The 27,304-nt window shown below is 37.1% G+C and overlaps 1 protein-coding gene across 2 annotated transcripts in view; it reads right to left on the bottom strand.

Annotated features, from left to right (window-relative positions):
• PHLPP1 (PH domain and leucine rich repeat protein phosphatase 1) overlaps positions 1-27,304 on the bottom strand; it is a 253,822-nt gene that overhangs the window by 42,935 nt on the left and 183,583 nt on the right. For both annotated transcript variants that reach the window (XM_523952.7, XM_016933837.4), the window contains exons 8-10: positions 25,827-25,887; positions 22,183-22,278; positions 17,076-17,231 (exon numbers count right to left, since the gene is read on the bottom strand). In XM_523952.7, the coding sequence (XP_523952.5) occupies positions 17,076-17,231; positions 22,183-22,278; positions 25,827-25,887 (313 nt within the window). The remainder of the gene's footprint in view (positions 1-17,075; positions 17,232-22,182; positions 22,279-25,826; positions 25,888-27,304) is intronic.

The following is a 27,304-nucleotide window of genomic DNA, read 5'->3' as shown; positions in this document are numbered from 1 at the left end:
TTCATAGGTCCTTTTTTTCTAAAAGAGCTGGAGGGTCAAGCAGGGCACCTGCATGTAATGTGAAGACCACGTGTGCACAGCATTTCAAACTCAATTCTTAAAACAAGTTAGTAAATAGCACAGTACTCAAGAACTTCTCTCAGCATAAAGTTCAAAAGTCTCAGAGAAAAGACACACAGATACGGCTCCTGCCCTAAAGTGTTTGGAAAGTCACCCGCAACAACAGTGAGACAAATCCATTTCCTGCTTCTTGAGCAATTGCTCTGCTCTCCTTGGCATATTCTGTCCATTTGACTCATCTATATATTTTTTGTTTTGTTTGCTTTTTAGTAATTTCCAGCACACCCTTAAATTTTACAGCCAAATTCTCTTAGAAACAGGGCACAGGATTTGGTACCATAACAGATTTATCTATTTGTAGACATACCAGGTATTGTAAAAATGATTTTTCTGGAAATCTGTACTGGGACTTATATACCATTAAAACTCTACATAGTCACAACTGTCTAACCCCAGCAAAACTCTTACTTTTAGGCAACCCTCTGATTTCTGTCTCCGAAGCATTCCAGAAGTGTAAACATTCCAAGTTTCTTATTATTGCTTGTTTTTATAACAAAGTACTTTTGACAGTTCCATCTATCTTCACAAGGCTGACACTTCACATTGTATTTCATTATCAGTCCTCCTTTCTTCTCCAATCAGTCTTATTATCTTAGATGACCTTGATGTTTTTGAAGTGTACTCGACAAATATTTTGTAAAATGTCTCTCAATTTAGGTTTTATGTTTCATCATCATTAGAGTAAGGTCATGCGTTTTTGGCAAAAATATCGCAGAGGTTGGGCCCTTCTCAGGGCATCACATCAGGATATATGTGAGGCCAATGTCTTATTATTGGAGATATTAACTTTGATTACTTGGTTAAGGTGGTGTCTGCCAAGCATCTCCACTGCAAAGTAATAATTTTTTCTTTTGTAATTAAATAACGTGTGGAGAGATCATTTGAGACTATGAAACTCTTCTGTTTCTCATACTTTTGCCCATTAATTTAGCATTTGTGCTTGTAACAATCATTTCTGTGTTGTTTGCCAAATGATTTTTCTATTTTCATGATTCCCTCTACTTACAGTTTGTTAAATGGAATTATCCTACAAGAGCTCTCCCAATTTATTTACCTAATTACTTGCTTTATTTCAGTATGGTCATATTGATGTTTATTTTATTCTGCTGGATAGAATTCATTACTGTCATTGTGTACTTTTTGCTCACGTTGTCCCAAATGTGGCCACTGGGAGCTCCTTCAAGTTGACTCACGCATCCTTTGACATGCTCCCATCATTTTGTGAGCATTTCTTTACTTTTGGGCTCATCTTGTATTCAGCCTGCTCTAGCCCTACACTCAATCCTGTTTCCAAGGACACCTGATTCCTTTTGTTGAAGAATGATACTTAAAAAGCAAAGTCTTTTTATTTAATTTTATTTTTTTGTGAGATGGAGTCTTGCTCTGTTGCCCAAGCTGGAGTGCAATGGCTCGATCTCGGCTCACTGCAACCTCCACCTCCTGGGTTCAAGTGATTCTCCTGTCTCAGCCTCCCAAGTAGCTGAGATTACAGGCATGCATCGCCAGCCCGGCTAATTTTTGTATTTTTAGTAGAGACGGGGTTTTGCCACACTGGCCAGGCTGGTCTCGAACTCCTGACCTCATGTGATCCGCCCACCTCGGCCTCCCAAAGTGCTGGGATTACAGGCAGGAGCCATGGCACCCGGCCAAAAACCAAGGTCTTGATGTTAGATATACTTCCTGGTACTGGCGTGTCACTACTTCTAGGCCTTCTTCTCAGCAGAAAGAACTAAAACATACATGTTTAGCTGTCTGGTAAGGTTTGTCTCTCCCTTGTATTAATAGTTTTACTTTTTCAGTGTTTTCCCGGCTATTCTTATATGATTCTTTTAACCATATGAACAGTAGCATCTATTTGTCTAACTTGATCATAAAAGCATTTTGGTATTTACATGATGATTGTGTTAAATTTGCAAAGTAATCTACAAAAAACTGATATCTTAATAATATTAAGTCATCCTACCTAAGAACAAGGAATATTGTTTCATTTGTTCAAATTTGCAAATTTCAGAAGTGTTTTAATGTTTTATTCATATAGTTTTTGCACATTTCTTATTTATTCTTAAGTAACCTCCTTCGATGCTATTTTAAATGGGATTTTCACTACCAATATAATATGTCTTCCAATGGCTATGTTTGTGTATACAAAGGCTTTTGATTTCTGCATATTAACTTTATATCTCTGCTACTTTGTTGAAATACTTTGTTGTCTGAATTCATTTATCAGTGATTCTCTAGGGTTTTCCAAGTATACTATCATGTTAACTGCAATAGAGATAGTTTCTCTCTTCTTTACCCAACGCTCATGCCTCTAATTGATCTTTTGTCTAATTACCTGGCTAATATATCTAATATAATATTGAATAAGAGTGAAAATAACGGGCTTTCTTGTCCTGTTACTGATCTTAGTAGAAATACCAATGGGGTTTCCCCATTAAGAAATTGGCTTTAGGACTAAGTGTGTGTGTATATAATGTTAAAGAAGTATCCCTCCATACCTGAGGTACTATTTTCCTTATTTTTTTATTAACAGCTTTATTGAGATATAATTCATAATTCACATATGGCTACACCTTGTTTATCCACACATGAGCTGAGGAACATTTGGGTTGTTTCCATTTTGGGGGTAAGTTAAGTTCAAGTGCATGTATATTTTATTTTAGATTCAGAAGGTATATGTGCAGGTTTGTTAAATGGGTAAATTGTGTAATGCTGGCATTTAGGCATCACCCAAATATTTGGGTACCACCAAATAGTACCCAATAGGTAGTTTTTCAAACCATATATCCCTTATCTCTTTCAGAGTTCTCAGTGTCTCTTGTTTCCGGCTTTATGGCCATGTGTATACACTGTTTAGCCCCCATGTATTAAGAAATAATGTGCAGTATTTTTCTGTTTCTGTATTAATTCACTGAGGATAACAGTCTCCAGCTGCATCCATGTTGCTGCAAAGGACATAATTTTGTTCTTTTTTATGGCTGTGTAGTATTCCACGGTATATATGTACCATATTTTCTTTATCCAATTCACCACCGATGGGTACATAGGTTGATTCCATGACTTTGCTATTGTGAATAGTGTTGCAATAAACATATGAGTGCAGGGAAGGTGTCTTTTTGATAAATGATTTCTTTTCCTTTGGGTACATATTCAGTACTGTGATTGCTGGGTGGAATGATATTTCTGTTTTTAGCTCTTTGAGAAATCTTCATACTGTTTTCCACAGGGGTTGAACTAATTCACATTCCTACCAACAATGTATGTTCTCTTTTCTCCATATCCTTGACAACATGTGTTATATTTTGACTTAATAGTCATTCTGACTGGTGTTGAGATGGTATCTCATTATGGCTGTAACTTGCATTTCTCTGATGATTGTGATGTTGAGCATTTTTTCATGTTTGCTGGCAGCCTGAATTTTTTCTTTTGAGAAGTGTCTATTCATGTCCTTTGCTCACTTTTTAATGGGGTTGTTTCTTTCTTAAGTTTCTTATAGATATTTGTCCTTTGCCAGTTGCATAGTTTGCAAATATTTTCTCCCATTCTGTAGATTGTCTGTTCATTCTGTTGTTTCTTTTGCTGTGCAGAAGCTCTTTAGTTTAATTAAGTCCCATTTGTCAGTATTTGTTTTTGTTGCATTTGCCTTCGAGGTCTTAGTCATAAATTCTTTGCCCAGGCCAATGTCCAGAAGAGTTTTTCTTCTATGATTTGTATCCTTGGAGGTATTATATTTAAGTTTTTAATCCATCTTGAGTTAGTTTTTGTATATGGTGGGAGGTAGGGGTCCAGTTTTATTCTTCTGCATATAGCTAACCAGTTTTCCCAGCACTATTTACTGAATAGAGTGTCCTTTCCTCATTGTTTATTTTTGTTGACTTTGTCAAAAGATCTGTTGGTTGTAGGTGTATGGCTTTATTCCCAGGTCTCTATTTTGTTTCTTTGATCTATGCATCTGTTTTTGTAACAGTTCGATGCTGTTTTCATTACCTACAGCGTTTGCAGTATATTACCTTGAAGTCAGGTAATGTGATGCCTAAGACTTTGTTCTTTTTGCTTAGGATTGTTTTGGCTATTTGGCTCTTTCGTGTTTCCACATGAATTTTATAATTTTTTTCTAATTTCATGAAAAATGACATTGGTAGTTTGATAGGAATTACATTGAATCTGTAGATTGTTTGGGCAGTATAACCATTTAAATGATACTGATTCTTTCAATCCACGAGCATGGAATGTTTTTCCACTTGTTTGTGTCATCTCTGATTTCTTTCATCAGTGTCTTATAGTTCTCCTTCTAGAGATCTTTCACCTCCTCGGATAAATGTATTCCTAGGTATTTTATTTCATTTTTTTGCTATTGTAAATGGGATTGTATTCTTGATTTGGTTCTCAGCTTGAAAGTTACTGGTGTACAGGAATGCTACTGATTTCGGGTGCTGATTCTGAATCCTGAAACTTTACTGAAGTTGTTTATCAAGTCTGAGAGTCTTTTGGAGGAACTTTTAGGGTGTTCTAGGTATAGAATCGTATCATCAACGAACGGATAATTTGATTTCCTCTTTTCCTATTTGGATGACCTTTATTCTTTCTCTTGCCTGACTGCTCTGGCTAGGACTTTTAGTACTATGTTCAATAGGAGTGGTGAGAGTAGGCATATTTGTCTTGTTCCAGTGTTAGGGGGAACACTTTCAACTTTTGCCCATTCAGTATGATGTTGGCTGTGGGTTTGTCATAGATGGCTCTTATTATTTTGAGGTACATTCCGTTGATGCCTAGTTTGTTGAGAGTTTTTATCATGTTGGGATACTGGATTTTAATCAAAGACTTTTTTCACATCTATTGAGATGATACAGTTTTTGTTTTTAATTCTGTTTATGTGGTGAATCACATATATTGATTTGTGTTTAGTGAACCATCCTTGCATCCCAGGAATAAAGCTTTCTTGAGCATGATGAATTATCTTTTTGATATGCTGCTGAATTCAGCTGGCTACTTATTTGATGAAGATTTTTGTGTCTATGTTCATCAGAGATATTGGCTTGTTATTTTCCTTTTTTGTTGTATCCTTGTCAGATTTTGGTATCAGGATGATACTGGTTTCATAGAATGAGTTAGGGAGGAATCCTGCCCCCTCAACTTTTTGGAATAGTTTCAACAAGATTGGTACCAGCCCTTCTTTGTCATGTCTGGTAGAATTCGGATGTGAATTCACCTGCTCCAGGGCTTTCTTTTCCATTGGTAGATTTTTATTATTGACTCAATTTTGTAACTCATTATTAGGCCTGTTCAGGATTTTGATTTCTTCCTGGTTCAACCTTGGGAAGCTGTGTGTTTCCAGAGATTTATCCATTTCCTCTAGATTTTCTACTTTGTGTGTGTAGAGATATTTGCAGTAATCTCTGAGGATCTTTTCTGTTTCTGTGCTATCAGCTGTAATCTCATCTCTGTCATTTTCAATTTGTGCTTATTTGGATCTTTTTTTTTTTTTTTTTTTTTTTTTCTGTCGCCCAGGCTGGAGTGCAGTGGCGCCATCTCGGCTCACTGGTCTCAATTTCATTTAGTTCTCCTCTGGTTTTAGTTATTTCTTCTCTTCTGCTAGCTCTGGGTTTAGTGTGTTCTGTTTTTTCTAGTTCCTTTAGGTCCAACAATTAGTTGTTAACTTGAGATTTTTCTGTTTTCTTGATGTAGGCACTTAGTGGTATAAACATTCCCTTTGCTGTATCCCAGAGGCTTTGGTATATTGTGTCTCTATTTTCATTTGTTTTAAAGAATTCCCTCAATTTTGTGTTTATTCCAAAGTCAATCAGAGGACCAAACTGTTTAGTTTCCATGTATTCATTGTTTTTTTTTTTTTTTTTTTTTTTTTTTTTTTTTTTTTTTTTTTTTTTTTTTTTTTTTTTAGATGGAGTCTCTCTCTGTCACCCAGGCTGGAGTGCAGTGGTGTGATCTTGGCTCACTGCAACCTCTGCCTCCCAGGTTCAAGCAATTCTCCTGCCTCAGCCTCCCAAGTAGCTAGGACTACAGGCACGTGCCACCATTCCCGGCTAATTTTTTTGTATTTTCTTTTTTAGTAGAGATGGGACTTTCACTGTGTTAGCCAGGATGGTCTTGATCTCCTGACCTCGTGAGCCTCCTGCCTCGGCCTCCCAAAGTGCTGTGATTACCGGCATGAGCCACCGCACCTGGCCCTATTTGTGTGGTTTTGAGAGTTTCTCTTGGTATTAATTTCTAGTTTTATTCCACTGTGGTCTGAGAAGATGCTTGACAGGATTTCAATTTTTTGAATTTGTTGAGGCTTGCTTTATGACTGAGCAGGTAGTCAATCTTTGAGAATGTTCTGTGCATAGATAAGAAGAATGTATATTCTATGGTTGTTGGATAGAGTATTCTAGACATCTATTAGGTCTATTTGGTCAAATGTCAAATTTAAGTCCAGAATTAGTATTCTGCCTTGATAGTCTGTTTAATGAGATACTGAAATCCCCTACTTTTACTGTATCGCTATCTCTTTTCTTAGGTCTGGTATTCATTTTATAAATCTGGATGCTCTGATGTTGGGTGAGTATGTACATAGGATAATTAAATCTTCTGATTGAATTGAACCCTTTATTATATAATGCAATTTTTTTTTTTTACTGTTGTTGGTTTAAAGTCTGTTTTATCTGATACAAGAATAGCAACTCCTACTCTTTTGTTTTCTATTTGCATGATCTCTCTCCTTCCCTTTACTTTGAGTCTATAGATGTCATTACATGTGAGATGGGTCTCTTGAAGGCAATAGAAGGTTGGGTTCAAGCACATATACTGATATATCTGAGTCTCAACTCTGTCATAATTATTTCATATTCATATTTGCCATGTTTCCCTCTCTATAGGATATATATTATGTCTTCTTTAACACATTAATTTTTCTGGTATTTAAGGAAGTTTGTATTTTTGTTCTATGGTTATCTTTGTACTTATGTCTTATTAAATGACCTTATCCCCTTGGATTTTTATTTAATCATTTCTTATCTGGCTTGCCAGTTTTTGTCAGCATTCTGTAAGTTACACCTATTGCCTAGATGGCAATCAATAAGCTCCTTCTACTTTACTTTTTCCTTTTTCTCTCTTCCCATTTCTAAGCGCATTATTTTTTATTTTGTTTTTAGAGACAGGGTCTGTCACCCAGGCTAGAGTGCAGTGGTCCAATCATAGCTCACTGCACCCTCAAGTTCCTGGACTCAAGGATTCCTGAGAGGCTCCTGCCTCAGCCTCTCAAGCAGCTGGGACTCTAAGTGTATGTAACCATGCCTGGCTAATTTTAAAAATTCTTCGTAGACAGGGCCTTGCTATGTTGCCCAGGCTTGTCTCAAACTCCTAACCTCAAGCTATCCTCCTGCTTTGGCCTCCCAAAGTGCTAGGACAACACGCATGAGCCACCACTCCCAGTCAAGCTGCATTACTAACAGTTTGTCACCACTTTTTGTATATTAGTCTTCCACTCTCTTTCCCACCTTTCAGTCTCAAATCTACATTTATATATACCAAAATGCTCACTATCATTCCTTTTGCTAAAATATACTAGTTATTTCTTGGTGGGATAAGTTCATCCTCTGGTACATCATGCCCATACAGCTTTCTGTGTGGACAGAAATGTTCCATGTCTTCACTCTCCAGCATGGTACCCACTATTACATGTGGCTACTGAGCACCTAAAATGTTGACTAATACAATGAATTAACTCTTACATATTTATAAATTACAATTTATTTAAATTACTACTAAAAGCCACTGGATTACATACTTTCTTAAGAGGATGAATTTTATGGTGTGTGTATATCTAAAAAGCTACATGTGACTACAGGCTTTGAATCAGACTTAACAGCTTTAGCAGATTCCTGGAGAAGGGATCATGGGTGCACAGATCTCTAAGTCCTTGAGGTCTTTAAAAAACAGCTTTATAGGGAAGTAATTCACATAATATAAAATATACCCTTTTAAATTGTGTGACTTAGTGATTTTTTTAGTTTTTTTCACAAACTTGTGCAACCATCACCACCATATAATTCCACAACAGTTTCATCATTCCATAAAGAAACCCTATACCCATCTGTAGTCACTCATCATTTCTCCCTTCCTCACATCCCCTGGATCTACTTTCTATCTGTATGGATTTGCCAAATCCAAATATTTCATATAAAAAGAATCATACAGCATGTATCCTTTTGTGTCTGGCTTCTTTCACTTAGCATACTGCTTTCAGGGTTTATCCATGTTGCTGCATACACTAGTACCTTTTACTGGTGAATAATATTCCACTATCTATTATAACAGTTTGTTTATCCATTAATCAAGTGGTAGACATTTGAGTTCTACTTTCCAGTTGTTATGAATAATGTTGCTATCAACATTCATATACAAGTTTGGTGTAAACATATATGCTTTCATTTCTCTTGGGTATATACCTAAGAGTAGAATTGCTGGGTAATATTGTGTTTAATTATTTGAGGAAATGACAATCTGTTTTCCAAAGTACTTGCATCACTTTACATTCCTGCCAGCAGTGTACAAGGTTTCAGTTTCTCTCCATTTTGTCCAATACTTGTTACTGTGTTTTTGATTATAGCCACCCTAGTGGGTATAAGTCATATCTGATTGTGGTTTTTGTTTACATTTCCCCAATGGCTAATGATGTTAAGCATCTTTTTATGTGTTTCTTGGCCATTTGTATATTTTCTTTTGAGACATGTCTATTCAAATCCTGTGAACATATTTTCATTCAGCTATTTGTCTTCTTTATTGTGAATTGTAAGAGTTCTTTCAAGTTCCCTATCAGATATATTTCTGTGGGTTGCACGTTCACTTTCTTGATGGTATCCTTTGAAGCACACAAGTTTTAAATTTTGATCAAATCCAATTTATCTATTTTTTTAGTTGTTGCTTATGTTTTTGGTGCTTACATGTTTAACAGTTTTCTATAACTTAGATCTTAAAGGAGACTTGGCTTGATATAAAAATCTTGAGTCAATCTTTCATTAAGTTTTTAAAAAACATTACTCCATTATTACCTTGCATTGTATAATGTTTTTGAGAAGTCTAATGACAATCTAAATATTTGCCTTTTAAAACTATTTTATCTTTTTACTGGTGGTCATAATTATTTATATCTTCAAAATCTAATAGTTTTAATATAATAGGTTTTAAAATGGAACATTCTGGGTTTATTCCAGGTACCCAATTGATACTCTTTTTCACATGTGCTTTAAGGTATTTTGTTTGTTGTTGAAAAAATTCCTTGAATGATATTTTTAAATAATAGTTCTGTCAATTTTTTTTTGTCTTTGTTCTTCAAGGACACATATACAAATGTTATGCCTTTTGGATCTGTCTTCCATTTCCACTGTTTTATCTCTAACTTTTTAAAATAATTCTTTATCTTATTTTCATCCTCTTCATTTTCCTTTGTTTCTTTAATGTCCCTTATTAATTTTTCGAGTGTATTCTCCCTTGGGCACCCTGTAATTACTCCTCATTTCTCAGATAACTGTCATTTTCTTCCATTTTCTGAGTTCAATCACTTCTTTCCAGCCCTTCCTGTTTGTCCACTTTGTTCTCAGTTCCTTAATTTTTTTGTTTTATATCATAAAATGTTCACTTGACTATATTTAATTTTGCTGGGAATGTTGTCTTATAGTTTTCTTAGGCTTCACAATAGATTTTTTGGGGTACAAACTATTCAACAGTGGACATATGTTGTTTTTTGCTTTCTCATTTTGGGAGCCAATAACCCAATATGGATCTGTTCATCTTTTTCCCAGTCATTTTCAGGGTATCAGGTTGTTTTACAAGTTTCTTAGTTCGATGCTGTATCTTCTATCAGCACAGATAAGTGGAGATACATTAAGGGATCTCTTTGTTTGGACTGAGTAGGGAAGGGCTGTGTGTCCTCTGATGTTCTGGTTCACTTGTCTTGTAGAACCTTTAGTTTTTCCCATTTGCTTCGCTTCCTCTTTACCAATCCAATTGCCAATTTTCCTTCAATAACTGTATTTCTGGCTTGCTATCCCTTCAAGTTGCACTTACTTCTACCTAAACTTAGGTGGTAGTGGTAGACCCACCTAAAGCCCCACTGCCAGCTTTCCTCTTCTCTCTTCCCCACAGTTTTTCTGAATCTGCCGTCGCTTGACACAAAACCTTAGGGTATAGCATGGATACAGTCAAAGTGTAATTGCTGGGAATTGATGCTTATTTCTCTTTTTATTTATAAATTATCCTCTCACTGAATTAAGATGGGGGCTATCACACTTTGGAGCTGCTAAAGGAACAACATTTCTCACAGAAGATGCTCTAGCTCAGTAGGGTGCAATCTGGCTGCACTTCCTAATTCTCTAGGGAGCTTTCCTTAGTGCAGAATTCTCAACTTCAACTCGAAGATATTCTTGTTAAGTAGGTCAGGGTAGGGCCTCAAAATCTATATAGCAGAATTCTGATGGCTGGCAGAGTTGAGAATCATCGTGGTGCAAAAACCCCTGTCCTAATGCATTTTCATGGTTTCTGGGGATACGCACACCCCTCACTGGCAGGGTGGACTCGCCCATCTCATCCATTTTAGGAGCATCAGAGAAACAGGGGCAAAGATGACCAAAGCAGTCTCTCAGAGTACAGGCAGAACTCTTCTGATAATCTACGAATGGCCTCTTTTCAATCTCACAGCAATGTTCACAGCTGAACACAGGAATACTTGGAAGCTTCTGGCTAAACCTTTCTGGTTTGTTCTGGTTAAGAAAAATGGAGTTTGCCACCAGAACTCCAACCTTGCTAAGATTACATAATCGGCCACTTTCCAATGCCCCCACCCAACTCTGCTCTCCAGGACTGAGGTAGATTTTTTTGGGAGAAATAGGGGAGAGAAAAGAATGAAAATTCTCTTCCCCTTCATAGTATTCTAAACATCATTGACTGATTCTCTAGTTCTGAAAAAATTGTCAGTTGATTTTGATGTAATAACCCTGGTTAAGAACTATACCTTAAAATATTTGAGAAACACAACACTTTAAAAAGCAGAGAGGGGATGTATATGTTATCTAGAAATATCTCTAGACACATTCAGTTTTTCCATTAAAATCCTTCTTTTATAAAAATCTATTTGTTTCAGCAGTAGTACCTGGGTCACCTTAAGCTTTCAGTGTGTTCAGCAGACCATCTGCACTGGAGTCACTGGGGGAGCCTTGATAAACATACAGTTCCCAGACTATCCCTCTAAAATCGAAGGGAGAAGACCTGAGATAAGAGCCAAGAATCTGCATGTTTGATAAGTACTCTAGGAAATTCTGAAAACACTTTGAGAAACACTATCTTAGTCCACTGTGACTCTGAAAACATCAGAACTTCACTCTCAAAACATCAGAACTTCATGATACATCAGAATGTCAAAAGATAGCCCTCGTCAGTGAAAAAAATAGTTGCCTACAACTCAGATTTTTAAAATGCCACAAATATCTGTCTTTGCCAAAAGGCACCAGTTGTCATGGTCAATCGATCACGCTCTTCTAAATTTTCTGTTCCCTTTTAGTCCCTTTGATATTTACACATATTCTGAGTCACTGAAACTTAAGGTCTGTAATGTGACTAATACTCTGGGAATATTTAATAAACACACATGAGCAATTACTACGAAGCTCATTTGAACATACACTTCCCCAACTTCTGCCCCTGAAAATACCTTGTACTAGTCCACCCAGGAATAAAAACAGACCTGGCTGCCCTCCCAGAGCAGGGACCTATAACTCCCCTTTAAAGGGTCCCTTTTCGGCTTTGTTAATTAGGCTGACTTTATCAGGAGAAGCGGTCTGGCCATCAAATGTGCATGCAGATGCTAGACGGACAGGGAGTCAGCCAATGCCAAGATTTCAGGAAGAAACAGAAGGATGGCAGTCCCTCTGGCAATGTCTCATCCATTCCGGTGACCCATGGAGAATGTCTACCCTCCCTGCACCCATCTGTTGATGACAACTAATTATCTGAAACTCTTTTGGGGTTTCCATCAGGAAAATCCTCAACTCTAATTAAAAAGACAGGTAAATGAGAAATCTAGGCCCATGATCTAGATTAGAATATCTTCCTCAAGTATTTAGAGGAAGATGAAGATAACTAAAAGTTGTCTAATGTAACATAGATTCCCCTGTTTGTTATTTGGTTACCAAATAGCTTCCTGCTACCAGGTATAGCAGATTAATATATACTATTCTAAAGTTGTAATACCTTTTTTTCATTTTTTGAGACACGGTCACACTCTGTAACCCAGGCTGGAGTGTAGGTGGCGTGATCACAGCTCACAGCAGCCTCGAACTCCTAGGCTCAAGGGATCCTCCCACCTCAGCCTTCCAAGTCCAGAGGTGTGTGCCACCACACCTGACTTTTTTTTCTTTTTTCAATTTGTAGTGACAGGGTTTTGCCATGTTGCCCAGGCTGGTCTCAAACTCCTAGGCTCAAGCAATCCTCCCGTGTTGGCCTCCCAAAGTTCTGGGATTATAGGTGTCAGCCACTGTGTCTGGCCCTGTAATACTTAACAGACAGTATCACGTAATTAAAACTATGAGACTGGCTTTAGCAGGCAAAATTCAGAGCAAAGGAAAACTCTCATGAGTCAAAATATGGTCTTCTGCTCTGTGTCCAATAACACATGCTTCTCTGATATTTCTCTTGACACTTGGTAGTGCAAGTTCTACTTAAGAACACGAACCACTGAAACATATAAAGCCCTTTCCTCAGTTATATAACGAAACACAGAACTGTAACCATAATTTATTATCACAAAAAAATATAAAAAAGGAATTTACATATTTTTAAGATTTGTATTAAGTAGCAAACTGAATGGAAGGGCAACTGAAGCAAAGTTTCACCAATGCCTGCAGCTATTTGCCAAACACACAGCTTTGTATCATCCAACAACAAAATGTTGCTCATTATACCATGAGCCTAAATTATACTAGACCAACCTTGTAATTTTCCGTCTATTCTACCTTCTTAAACCTACCTTTCACTATAGTTTATTGTGCAGTTACTTTAAACTCTTCATTTGATTGTAAGCTTCTTGAGGATAATTCCTATGTTTAGTCATTTCTCAATGTCCTATGCATCCAGCACAGTGATTTAAACTCATTGAGATGTCTGCTACATTGAACCATGTGAACAAAAACAAATCACAACTGAAACCACCTGCAAGAAGCCAGTCACAAAGAATCTTTCCTAAAAACTGTCTTTAATATTTTAAATTTCATGTTTTCCGGGTTGGCCTACTTCAACAACTGTCAGTACTAGTTTATTCATTTCCCCCTCAAACTCATCAAACCAAATACACGATATTTGTAAATTTTCCTGAGTTTAAATTATGCCTCAATAAAAAGAACTAATAAAATTTTTAAAAATAGGTAGGTAAAAATTTCCATTATTGAGGTTGTGCAAAGAGGATAAGTATTAACCTTTAAAGGCAATAATTTGGTGGAAATCATTAGAAAATATTATTTTTCTTATCTTCTAACAAGTGAACTAATACAAAAATACGGTTTAAAAAAACAGCTAATCAAATTTATCCCACCCCCTTCACATAATCCTGTCTGCCCAAGATAATTAACAATCTTAACTTTTCTCTCTGATTCTACTATATCAGTTGCTATGCTATGCTGGAGATGTAGCAATTAGAGCTTGGAAAACAAAGGTGCAGGAGTATGTCTTCTTGAAAAAGTTTCTTATTTCTCCCATTTTTTGGTCATTTGTTTTACTCTCATAAAATAAAACCAAGATATTTGCCCCTTCTCATTCCCCCAACCCTTTACTCCAGAACTCTCCTGTGCCAGAAATGCATTTATCCTGCCCTGTCCTCCCCTTGCAGCTTCCAAAGGCTGGCAAATTGTCCCCCACAGTCCCTGTTTTCAAAAACGCAGCTGGCTGTAGACAGGTCAGTCTATTTGTATGGGGATTTCTGCCTAAATGCCTTTAGCTAGCACTGCTGGCCTAGCTTATGATAGCAGTGTCCTTCCAGTGGCTCAGTTCACATCTTTGTTCAGTTCACATTCACGTTCCAGTTCACACAATCCTTCCTTTTCCAACATACAGGTACCGTTTGGGAATTGTACAAATAAGCAAAATGAGAAAACCGAGGTTTAGAATGACCTGCACAGAATTACAAAGCCAACAATGAAGGCAGTGGTTCTCAATCCTGGGAGTCACCACAATCCCCTAAAACTACAACTGTTCTTACTTAAATCCTTGTCCAAACACATCTAAACATGAAAATACAGTCTCCAGAGAATGAAATACAGAAATGTCCTTGTAAAATCAAATTCTCAGGAATGAATAAAGAATGATTATTATCTATTGGAAATTCTAGCACTGATAACCTTTAATAGTCGTGAACTTACCAGAATTGGCCAGATTCAGAAATGGTTTTTATTTCATTTAGACTCCTAAAACCTAAATCCATTCCTTTATTTGGTTCTACAGATTCAGTGTAGAACTCTAGGGGAACAAGTGAATTCTCATTATGATATAACTTATAATTCTCCATAGGAGAAGAAATCAAATTTTATAGTATTCACAACCAAAAAGCATATGTCTAAAGTGATCTGTCTCTGCACACTGTGCTTTGATATTAACGTAAAAACAAGAATTCTAGCCTGGTGCGGTGGCTCATGCCTGTAACCCCAGCACTTTGGGAGGCCAAGGCAGGTGGATCACTTGAGATCAGAAGTTTAAGACCAGCCTGGTCAACATGGGGAAACCCCATCTCTACTAAAATTACAAAAATTAGCTGGAAGTGGTGGCATGCGCCTGTAATCCCGGCTATTTGGGAGGCTGAGGGAAGAGAATCACTTGAACCCAGGAGGTGGAGGTTGCAATGAGCTGAGATCACACCACTGCACTCCAAGCCTGGGCCACAAAGCTAGACTCCGTCTCCAAAACAAACAAACAAACAAAAAAACCCAAAACCAAAAAACAAGAATTCTTTCAATGATCTTGAAACATTTCACTTTTTACCAGGAGGATGACACAGTACTGGCCAATTACAATATGACAATCCCATTTTCTCATAGTTCTAATTTTTCTTCATAATTATTCCAGTTGGAATTCGTTATAACTTACATGAGTACACTGAAAATAATTTTCTTTTTAAATGAGGAAAACAGAACGAAAGGAAAAAGAAGAGTGCTAGAAATGTTCTATATCTTGTTCTGGGTAAGGTGGTCCCTGCAACCATTTCTATAAATATGTAAAAATTCATTGAGCAGTAGGCTTAAAAGTTGGACACTTTACTGAATGTAAGTCATATTTTTGTAGTAAGATTTTTTTACTCTTATTAAAGATTTATGGAAAAGATGAGGAAGAAAAAAATATAAAGCCAGGAATGAAGGTAGTATTTGAAATTCCTTAAATTCTCTATCATTTATTACACAAATATTTTTTGAGCACTTTCCTTTATTCCAGACACAGTGTTAAGATGTTGATGATAAAACTATAATTAAGACACAGTCACTGGCCACATGGTGTTAGTAATCTAATAATGGAGAGAGACAAGTGAACAAGAAATTACAATACAGTGTGTGATGAGTATTACGGCAGGAGTAAGCTCAGGGAGTTAGGAACATGCAGTGAGAAATCTAATTCGGCTCAGGAGAGCCAGAGATCGCAGACGGCCATTTCATCCACATAATATGACACATGCTGAAACATAGCTAACATTTATTTTGTAAGGTAAAAAGATCTGTCATCATTTCCTTCTCTTCTCTGCACTTCTAGAAGCAAAATTAAATTTAACGTTTTTGTCTTCATTATGAGATACACTAAAAGTTAGATCCTTCATATTGTCTCTAAAGTAATGGTCATTCCCTAAAAATAAACATGGGAGCAGAAGTCAAAATAACTCAGGTTATGAAACACTTTAGAATGATGCACATGGGTTCTGAAGCAAACAAGATGCTCCAAAGTAAGTTAACAGCCACTGTTACTTAAAGCTTTAAAGAAAATTCTGTATGTGGCAACTTATCACAACAAAATAACAGAGCTTCATTTAATGTTGAAATTAACCTCTCCCTCCCATTCAAAACAACTTCAAATGCTTAGTGTATGATACAAGTAATTTAGGAAAATTTTGTTTGTTCAAAACAAAATAATTGAATTGAATATGGAATTAATTATGATAAAGATAAGAAGGACTGTTTAAAAAACAATAAGTCCTAGGCGTGGTGGCTCATACCTATAATCCCAGTATTTTGGGAGGCCAAGGTGGGTGGATCACTTGAGCCCAGGAGTTCGAAACCAGCCTGGCCAACATGGCAAAACCCCACCTCTACTAAAAATACAAAAAATTAGCTGGGCGTGGTGGCACATGCCTGTAGTTCCAGCTACTTGGGAGGCTGAGGCAGGAGAATCGCTTGAACCTGGGAGGCAGAGGTTCCAATGAGCCGAGATCACACCACTGCACTCCAGCGCAGGCGACAGAGTGCGACTCTGTCTCAAAAAATCAAAAAACAAAAAACACCACCAACAACAAAAAACAATAACAACTAAGCTAACTCTGGGACAATTCATCTCCATCTCCCAAAGTCCCAAACATGTGAAAGCGGGAACAGAGAATCATAAGATAATTAAGCTAAGCCTGGCATGCGATGTGACCAGGTAGTAACAGAGCAGCACACTTCTCATCCTTGTTTTACACCTACATCCCCATGACACATGTTTATGGACAATGTAACCTACTTTGCTCCAGAGAACAGCAAAGTTAATAAAGAATCTATAGGTTGCTCCTGACTCCATCGCCTACAAAATGGTCAGTAAAGTGGCTGGCAAAACTATTTCCTTCACAAATCTGGGACAGATACATACTCAGAAAGTTTATACAGTCTCAGATCACGAAAGACAAAGATACAAATGAGGGAATATTTATAGACTCAGATGATAAACAAGACAAATGGCTTTACCTGTCAGCCTTCATCAGAAGGTTAGGCGGGAGCTCAAGGAGCTGGTTGTGTTGCACATCCAAGACCTCCACCGAGGTTCTTTCTAGCCTTTCAGGCAGCCTTGCCAACTGGTTGTGTCCTGCCAGTAGTTTCCGGAGACTGCTATTACAAAATAAGCTGTATAAAAAGGGACAAAAGACCAAAAAATGAAAAAGAGTAAAGAATACTTAAAATTACCTCTCCAAAAATCACAAATTCACTTGGAGCAACTACAAATTCATTTTAATATAAATTCAAACTTGAAACTATTTGTTTCAATACTTTCTATACACTCAAAAAAAGGAGGAAGGAAAAAACTATGTAAACAAATATTGAGCAAAGAAGCTCTACATAGCAAAAAACAAGTTCTATAGATGTACGCACTGAAGAGATCAGTCTAATCTTGTTAGAGTCACAAGGCAAGCTTTCAAAGGCTGCATGCTTCTCCAGAGTAGGGCTTGTATCTTGTATTGTCCCAGAATGCTGGGTGCTTTACCCATAAGAGATTCTGAGTAAACACAACTGAGCAGTCTTTACCTACAGGATCTGCATTAAATAAAGGGTTCTTCAATCAAACTTTTACAAATGTCAACTGAGAAAATGTTATGTTTTTCCTCAGTTGCATTTCACAATCCTAATTATTTCTTCTTTGCCTCACTTCCCTGGCTGTATGTCTGTTTTTTCTAGCTTAATCCTAGACCAAGGTAGAGACTCTCTCCCGAAAGAGCAGCATGTACTTAATCCACTGTTTTCTTGAGAGACTTAAAGAGCTGTTTGGAAACTTGGCTGTGTTTCTTGTAAAGGTCACCAGAACTGTCAGAGATGATGAATACTTGTTAATCTAATGTAAATCTACATTATGACCACTTCAGACTTCTCCAACATTACAGAGAATAAAACAGGCCCTGGGTTTAAACAGACATCTGGGGGGTGGGGAAAAGTGAGGTTACAATTTGCATCCTGATCACTTTAGATTAAGAATTAATTTATCAATCTGCCTAATTAATAAATTAAGTTAATTTATTAATCTGCTGTCAAAGAATGAGGCTTCCTCATCCACCTCCTGTTTTCCACCATTCTGATCTCACTCACAAATGCCCACAATTTTTTAAAGTTAATTTTTAATTAACACAAATTAGCATACATTTATGGTGTAAAACATGTTTTAATATACGTATACATTGTGGGATGGCTAAATCAAGCTAATTATCATATGCATTACCTCACATATTTATCTTTTCTTTTTGTGATGAGAACATTTAAATCTACTCCCTTAGCTATTTTCAAGAATACAAGACATCGTTATTAACTGTAGTTACAATGCTGCGCAATAGGTCTCTTGAACTTACTCTTCCTGTCTAATCCAAATTTTGTATCCTTCAATCCACAAGAGTTAAAAATCCCCATAACATTAGGGAATAACTTTATTCACTTTAAATAGCAAATGGAGTTTCTTTGCTCACAAAGATGCTAGCAACCTGTCTCAACCCTGTGACACCACAGGCCCCAATTAAAGATCCCTGAGTTGGCAGGTTTAGCTATCAGTGTGACAAGACAGATTATCCAAGCCAGATTATCTATGCAGTTACCATTACCACAGGGCAGTCTCTGTAATGGTCACTCCAGCCTATTAGCTCAGCATGTGGTTCATCATATATATATATATATATATTTATCCTTTACCACATAAGTAACTAAAAGGTGATAAAATCTTTTATCTTTATTTTTCCAAATAAAAAAGATCAACTATAGGACGAGTACTGAATGCTAATTATTGGGTTTAGTTCAATTCTTTTGGGTACTGTCCAAACATTAAAATACTTTCTTTCCTTTTTAATACATTTCTGCCTCTAATAATTTCTCTTTTGTCAAACTCTTTTTTTTTTTTTTTTTTGAGACAGAGTCTCACTCTGTCGCCCAGGCTGGAGTGCAATGGCGCAATCTTGGCTCACTGCAACCTCCGCCTCCTGGGTTCAAGTGATTCTCCTGCCTCAGCCTCCAGAGTAGCTGGGACTACAGGCGTGCACCACCACGCCTAGCTAATTTTCATATTTTTTAGTAGAGACGGGGTTTCACCATGTTGGTCAGGCTGGTCTTGAACTCCTGACCTCAGGTGATCCGCCTGCCTCGGCCTCCCCATGTGCTGGGATTACAGGCATGAGCCACTGTGCCTGGCCCTGTCAAACTCTTTATATACCTTACTTGGACAGACAAAGTATGAGTATTAAATCAATTTTAATGAATCATTGTCTTGCCTGAATTTTTGTTTTTTTTTTTCTCTTTAAGAGGCAGGGTCTCAGCTCCATTGCCCAGGCTGGAGAGCAGTGATGCAATCATAGGTCACTGTAACCTCAACCTCCTAGGCTCAAGCAATCCTCCTGCCTCAAGCCTTCCAAGTAGCTGGGACTACAGGCACACACCACCATATCTAGCTAATTTTATTTTTTGCAGAGATAGGTTCTTGCAGTGTTGCCCAGGCTGGTCTTAAACTCCTGGGCTCAAGCAATCTTCCTGCCTTGGCCTCCCAACGTGCTGAGACTACAGGCAAGAGCCACGGTGCCCAGCCTTGCCTATTACATCAACAACAGGGCTCATACAGAGTTTGCAATTGAACAACACTATAAACAGAAAAACAATGCATACTCTTTTTGTCCCACATGTTAAACACACACACACACACACACACACACATACACACACACACAAAGAATACTGTTTAAATTCTTTAACAATAGAGCATTTGGGATTTGCATTGAATAAGCATTTGTTTAGATTCTCAAAAAGCCTGTTCTGATACAGAACAAATTAAAGATCAACGAATTTGGGAGGAAAATTGGATAAAATGTCAGTTATCTTGCATTTGTTTGTTTATATATATATAATATATAAATATATAATGTGTTAATGTATAATATATACAAATATAAAAAATATATAAAATATATCTTTGTAGCCTTCAGCAAAACAGAGAACTTGGATGCCAATGTGCTATCTGTGGGATTGAGGGGTGGAAGGGGGAAAGAGAACAGAGAAAATAGAAAAGGCTAGGTGTGGTGGCTCATGGCTATAATCCCAGCACTTTGGGAGGGTGAGGCAGGCGGATCACCTGAGGTCAGGAGTTCAAGAACAGCCTGGTCAACATAGTGAAACCCCGTCTCTACTAAAAATACAAAAATTAGCTGGGCATGGTGGTGCGTACCTGTAGTCCCAGCTACTCGGGAGGCTGAGGCACGAGAATTGCTGGAACCCGGGAGGCAGAGGTTGCAGTGAGCCAAGATCACACCACTGCATTGCAGCCTGGGCAACAGACTGAGACTCTGTCTCCAAAAAAAAAAGAATAGAAGGAAAGAAAATAGAAGAAAAGATAAGGTAAAAAATTTTTTTCAATGAATTATTTTTTTCCCTACTGTTTTCATTTTTCCTGTTCCTCTACTAAAAGGGTCATGCATGGACACATGGACACATGGACACACACACACACACACACACACACACACCCTCTTGTTAATGGTGATGGCTGCAATGGGTCACTTAAATGCTCAGTCAACATAATATTCTAGGGCAGAAAGCACTTTCGAATGGATCGTATTTACAGGTAAAATGTATTGCTGCAGAACATAATGAAATTAACAGAGCTTTTCAGGGATGAAAATATAACTCAGATTTCTTTAATAAGAGCTACATTCTAACACAGTGTTATCAAATATAAGCCACATGTAATTTTAAATTATCTAGTAGCCACATTAAAACAAAGAATAAAAGAACAAGTAAATGAATTCTCAGAGTATTATTTCATTTAACCCAGAATATACCCCAAATATTAACATGTAATTAATGTACACTATTATTAATATTTTACATTCCATGTATATTGTACCCTTACAGCACTTCTCAATTAGGACTAGTCACATTTCAGGTGCTCAACAGTCACTTGGCTAATGGCTGGCTGAGGGCTACCATACTGGACAGCTCAACTCTAACATGTTTACTAGGCTTACCAAGCAAGTATATCTTCTGGGTAAGGAAACAGGAATGGTGATCACATACCTTTAAAGATTGTGCACTAAAGTAAAAGTTTACTCCAAAATGGTGACATACTTCTATAATATTTTCACTGATGTTTTTGACTACACATAGCTAAAAATAACTGACTTCCTCTGTTCAGTGACTGGCTGAGAATGGTGGAAATAATAAGACCTGGGTTGAGGCAGCCACAGGTAACTGTAAGAATTTGTTCATTGGAATTAATGGATACACAAAATTCAGTTCCTCAGTCACATTAGCCACATTGCAAGTGCTCAATAGCCACAGACGGCCAGTGGATACCATACTGGCCAGCACAGATGCAGAGCACTTCAATCATCACAGAAAGTTCTACAGGACAGCACTGGATAGACTCTTGGTTACTAACTGCATGGCTAGTCACTAAAGTCCACTAATATTTTGGACCATGATTAGTCAACTTGAAAATATCTGTCTATATTTACAGACAATAGAAGTCATCGCGTGGCTGTTTTGCAAATCCTGCCATTAAAGTGAAAATTATAAAATAAAAATAAGAACATATTTAAGAGAGAGAAGGAAAGAGAAGTTCTTGAACCTTCTACTCCCAAATTTCACAACAAGAAAAAGAGAATCTAGTTTGCTCTTTCTAGGTTTCATGACCTAACCATCTTTTCCCCCTCTCAAAGTTAAAGTCTAGGGAGAACAAAAGGTATTTATGGTTAAAGTAGACATGTTAAGTCAATGAACAGAGGTGGAAGATTCTGAAAGACTTAAGATTCCAGAAGTGGGCCAATCATATTGTTTGCTTCAAAGATTGTTTTTGGCTTACTTAAAAATTTCCACCAAGCACCACCGCCTGCATGGTTTTGAAAAGTCTGGCTGACAGTCAAAGCCTCACTCTACTCCTCACTGCACTGCATGAAGCAAGTGTGTAACTTGAAGACACCACATGGGGTAAAAGACACCATATTGGTTTTTAAAGCAAACTCTTTTAGGCTTATGATACCAAGTTAAACACCGAATCAGCAATTTTTAAAATTGCTCATCTATTGTGAGATCCTCTCATTTGATCTGTAATACTCACCGGGCAGGAAGTTCACATATTTGATTATGGCCAATATCCAAAACTTCTAGCTTTCGGCTTTCACATACCCACTCAGGCACATTTTCTAAGCGGTTCCTAAATGCAAGAACATAAAAGTAATTGGTTGAATTTGTCCTCAAATGTGGTTCTAAACTCAAATTGATTACAAAGAATAAATAAAACCTCAAATAAAATACCAAAGTACCGAGGGCATAAATCGAAAGAATGTGTGGATTCGCTTTTCTCTAGAAGCAAGATGAATTGTGATAGGGAGAAGAAATAAAGAAAAAGTAAAGAAGAGGCAGAGCACAGTGGCTCACGCCTATGGGAGGATCACTTGTGCCCAAGAGTTCGAGATCAGCCTGGGCAACATAGCGAGACTCCATTTCTACAAAACATAAAAAATTAGTTGCTCATGGTGGCATGCACCTATAGTCCCAGCTACTCAAAAGGGTACAGTGGGAGGACTGCTGGAGTAGAGGAGTTCGAGGTTTACAAGTGAGCTATGATCTCATCACTGCACTCCAACCTGGGTGACAGCATGAGACCCTATCTTTAGGTTAAATTAAATTTTTTAAAAAGAAGGAAGGACATAGTTACATAGTCTGTATCATCTCTAAAGTCTAAAAAAACAGTCTAGCTCCAAATTTACTTTCCTAAAGGGTCTATAGACCTATGCCAAGTTCAGGGAGAATATGTGTTATATTGAACATAAAAACACACAAAGTCAATGGCATAACATAGTTTTATTTTCAAATTTGTATTTTTACACTTAATATTAAAATATTTCCCAACTCCAGCTGTCATCATGAAAACACAGCCATGGATAAATGGGAAGGGAGAGAAACAGTTTTAAAATGGTGGCAGTGAAAAGTTCACTGACAGTTAAGACTCAGAATTAATTATTTAAAAACATTTACTTGGGCACTAGATGGTAATTACAGTTACTATAAAAAAGAGAACTAGGCCAGGCGTGGTAGCTCATGCCTGTAATCCCGGCACTTTGGGAGGCCCAGGCTGCAGATCACCGGAGGTCAGGAGTTTGACACAAGCCTGACTAACATGGTGAAACCCTGTCTCTACTAAAAAAATACAAAAATTAGCCGGGTGTGGTGGCACATGGCTATAATCCCAGCTACTCAGGAGGCTGAGGCACAAGAATCATTTGAACCCGGGAGGCGGAGGTTGCCGTGAGCCAAGATCACACCATTGCACTCCAGACTGGGCAACAAGAGCGAAACTCTGTCTCAAAAACAAAAAAAAAAGAGAGAGAGAGAGAACTAAACTATGGTGTCTTTAACTATTAAATGAATTGATCATTACTTAGATAAACTACTCTATTTGAATGTGTCCCTAGTCACACTGGTTAGCTTTTTACTTTCTTTTTAAAATACATAAAATGATCAGGCACAAAGAATTTCAAACAGTATGTACATTATGACAATTCTTTATACACAGATGAGTAATTCTGTGAAAACATGATGCTTGGGGTAAGAATTATAAGATATTACAGCAAAAGGAAAAATAATTTTGATGTTAGGGTGGTGGAATTATGCACTATTTATGTTCTTTAATTTTGCAATTATATCTACTCCTCAATCAAAATACAGAAATAGAAGGAATTATTTTCTGCTTAGTGTCTGTATAAGCACATACAGTTCTGGATTTGAAGCCCTAAACATTGACATGCTCATTTTTTTTTAATTGTTAATATCTAAAACATCTCAACAGGATAGGGGGATTGAAAGTATTCTTTAGTAAAAACAACCCCAACATACAAAAATTAAAACTTCTGTAAGTGATAAAATAACTTAGAACTTTGCATGGAGGAACCTGACCTAGTAAACACTGTGATAGGTGACAGCATGGGAGGTGGATGAGGTAGTGTGTTATAGTGAAGATTCTGGGCATGAGAGTGGCCACAGGAAGATGAATTATCATTTAAGAGGCAGAATTCAGAGACAAGCATGACACAAGAGTTTCCAATTCAGTCTCACTTAGGGGTTTCAATGGCTACCATTTGCTGATTACACTGTTTTTAAAAAGTAGTTTAACTCTATGACTAATTCTTGAAAATACATCTGGGCCGGGCATGGTGGTTCATGCCTATAATCCCAGCCCTTTGGGAGGCCAAGGCGGGTGGATCACTTGAGGTCAGGAGTTCCAGACCAGCCTGGCCAACATGGTGAAACCCCATCTCTACAGAAATACAAGAAAATTAGCCAGGCATGGTGGTGTGTGCCTGTAATCCCAGCTGCTCAGGAGGCTGGAGCAGGAGAATCATTTGAACCCAGGAAGTAGAGGTTGCAGTGAGCCAAGATTGTGCCACTGCACTCCAGCCTAGGCAACAGAGCGAGACTCCATCTCAAAAAAACAAAAAAAGAAAAGAACTGTTCAAGATATTTATATGCATCCATGTACGCAAATCCCATTCCTATACTCTTCCTATACCGCTCTTATTCAAAATGTGAAAATAACATTTGGGGTTGCTGGGGGGTGGGAGGAGTGGGTGGGGAAAGAAAACTAATTAGGTAATGTCTGATTTAAGTTAATTAAACAAAATTATCTGATAGGTAGTAGGAAATGCATGAAGCACTACTCAAAGAGTTTTATGATTTTATAATTATATATTTATAATAAAAATTTAACTGTAATATTTTCCTAATAGCTAAATACTGACACATCTTGCATAATTATGATTGAATATATTATTAAAATAGTTAAGCCTGTGTAATCTCAAGATAAAAGGCAAAATTCTGTACAAGACAAATCATACAATAGTTGTGATTAAAAAGCATGGTGACTGTTAATAAACACACCAGAATTTAAGCCCTGAAATGAGTTAACAGTTGTCACCTTGAGTGGGCCACAAACTCCCTATGTTTAGAACATTTTTGTGTATCTCCTTTGGAATTACCTTCCAAATGAGTTGCAATTTTAAAATTCATTGTTAAAAATTTTTAAGTTTACGTGGTATAAATACATACTGTAGACACTGTCAAGCCTTTGTGCCTTCAAGAAAAAGTCTACTATAATATTTGTGGGAACCGCAATAAATATAATACACTGCAGAAGCAAATTACCATAAAAGGTAAAATAGTTAGCATATTCAAAAAGGAGCTAAGAAAACCAAGCAGGTTGTAGAGAATTTCTATTTTGATAGGTTTTGTCATTATTTCCTAAGAATTTTTAGCGAAGAGATATATGTCTAAACAAGGGGGGTAAGAAATCCAAAGAAATAAAGCACTTAAAAAACTAAATCATCCTAAGACTTGGCAGAGTTTGAAAAAAAATTTTGAAAATAAAAAATAAAATTAACATTACTTCAGGGAAAGACACAAAAATATGATTCATATAATGAAAAGAGTTATTAGAGCTTTAAGCCATACGGCCCTCAACTTACTCACCTTTCAAGTCCAAATGTGGTGCTCAAATTGGTGTGCACAGACACTTTGATGCTCTGGTTTGAACTACAAATGTATTTTAATCAATAGATATATATAATTTTAGAGAATAAAGTAAAAATCATTAATTTTTTAGCATTTACCTTCAAAATATTAAAAAGTACTTGTGCATAAGCTCAGACAGAATTACTAAATAATTTTCTAGTAGACTCTAGAGGGCTCTAAGACTTGACTTCTTACCTTGAAACATCCATGTAGGACAGATAATTTGGAACTGGGTAAACATCAAGTTGAACAAGTTCTAGGAAGAAAAAAAAAAAACCCACAAAGACATTACTATACAAATGACACAGAGACTCTTTTTGTATGTGGAACGTCATTACTGTGCTTTATTCTCTATTGTTTGTTTAGTTTAGGAAGTACAATACATCATTTGTTTAACTTTGAAAGTGCAGGAAAAGTAAAAAAGAACTTTTAATCACAAGATCTTCTTCAGAGATTGAAATACATCATGCATTCTAATTTCCTACCTCTTTGCTATCCATTTACTGTTGCTCTTATTGTTATGCAGGCTGTATCACATCTGAAAGATTAACCACGAGTACCATCCTTTTAAAACCCAAGGGTCCTTCCATAAAACCAAGTAATGCTTCTTGTCTTTTGCCCTCATCACCTTACTGAAACAGCACTCCAGTGGGTCACAAATGACTTATTTTACTTAAATCTGAAACACTTCCTGAACACTTTATGAAATATGACACCACTGTCCCCTGTCACTGTGTTTCTTGGACAAGAGTAGTTTGTAAATGTCCTTCTGCTTCTCTAAACAATTACCAAGTAATTCACAGGTGCAGCTCCTATCTGGTTGCCCAGTCTGGCTGCAGCTAAGTGTGAGGGGCTTGTAAGTTGACCTTTGGTACTAGCACTCTCCTCTCTTCCAGTTACCTTACTTCCCTCGTTTCGGGTATCACCTCTGAGCAGGTAAGTCTCAAATCAACATATGTAATCTTGACTACAAGTTCCCATTAACCCACATGAAGCCCATCACAATAACTTGGATTAGTGGAGTAGTGGATTACCCTCAACCTTCTTCTATAAATGCATTCTGTACACACTATTTTCACATTAACTGCCTTAAAGCATCACTTCCATCAAGTCTCCTCCACTTTAGAGTTTCTACTGGTTCTCTATCACTTACTAAGCTAAGGGCAATGCTTGACCATCTGACAAAAGCATGCATCCCCTAATTACTTCTATGGGTTCAGAATTCCCTATTTTCTCCCAACTGCCGAACAAGCCACATTCAGATTCTTTCTTCCTACTTCATTCCCACTGGTTATCTAAATCCTATAACCCTTCAGTGCTCAGCCAAACTGATTACACTAGAAAATATACCTATTTGAGGCTTGGCTTGTTTTTCTGAGATAACAGTAATCACATTTGAAAAATCTTTCATCTTTCAGAGCTCATGAGCTGCACTATGCATAAAACAAGTGCGTGATAAACATATGTTCAACTTGCAGTAGTGAACACTCGTTTTCATTCAGTTTACTGACCGTAGGGAATGGAAACCTTCATCTTAGCAAACATATGCCCATATTACCTTTTCTTTTTTGGAACTGCCCTGATTTTCAGGTTCTTAGAAAGAAATATTATTAAATGATTAAGACTCTAGCTTTATGGTGTCCTTCTTGTGCATATATCATTCTAGTTTATCT

The sequence above is a fragment of the Pan troglodytes genome, chromosome 17, assembly GCF_028858775.2.
Source record: "Pan troglodytes isolate AG18354 chromosome 17, NHGRI_mPanTro3-v2.0_pri, whole genome shotgun sequence".
NCBI lineage: Eukaryota > Metazoa > Chordata > Mammalia > Primates > Hominidae > Pan > Pan troglodytes.
This window is presented reverse-complemented; position numbering and strand designations above follow the sequence as displayed.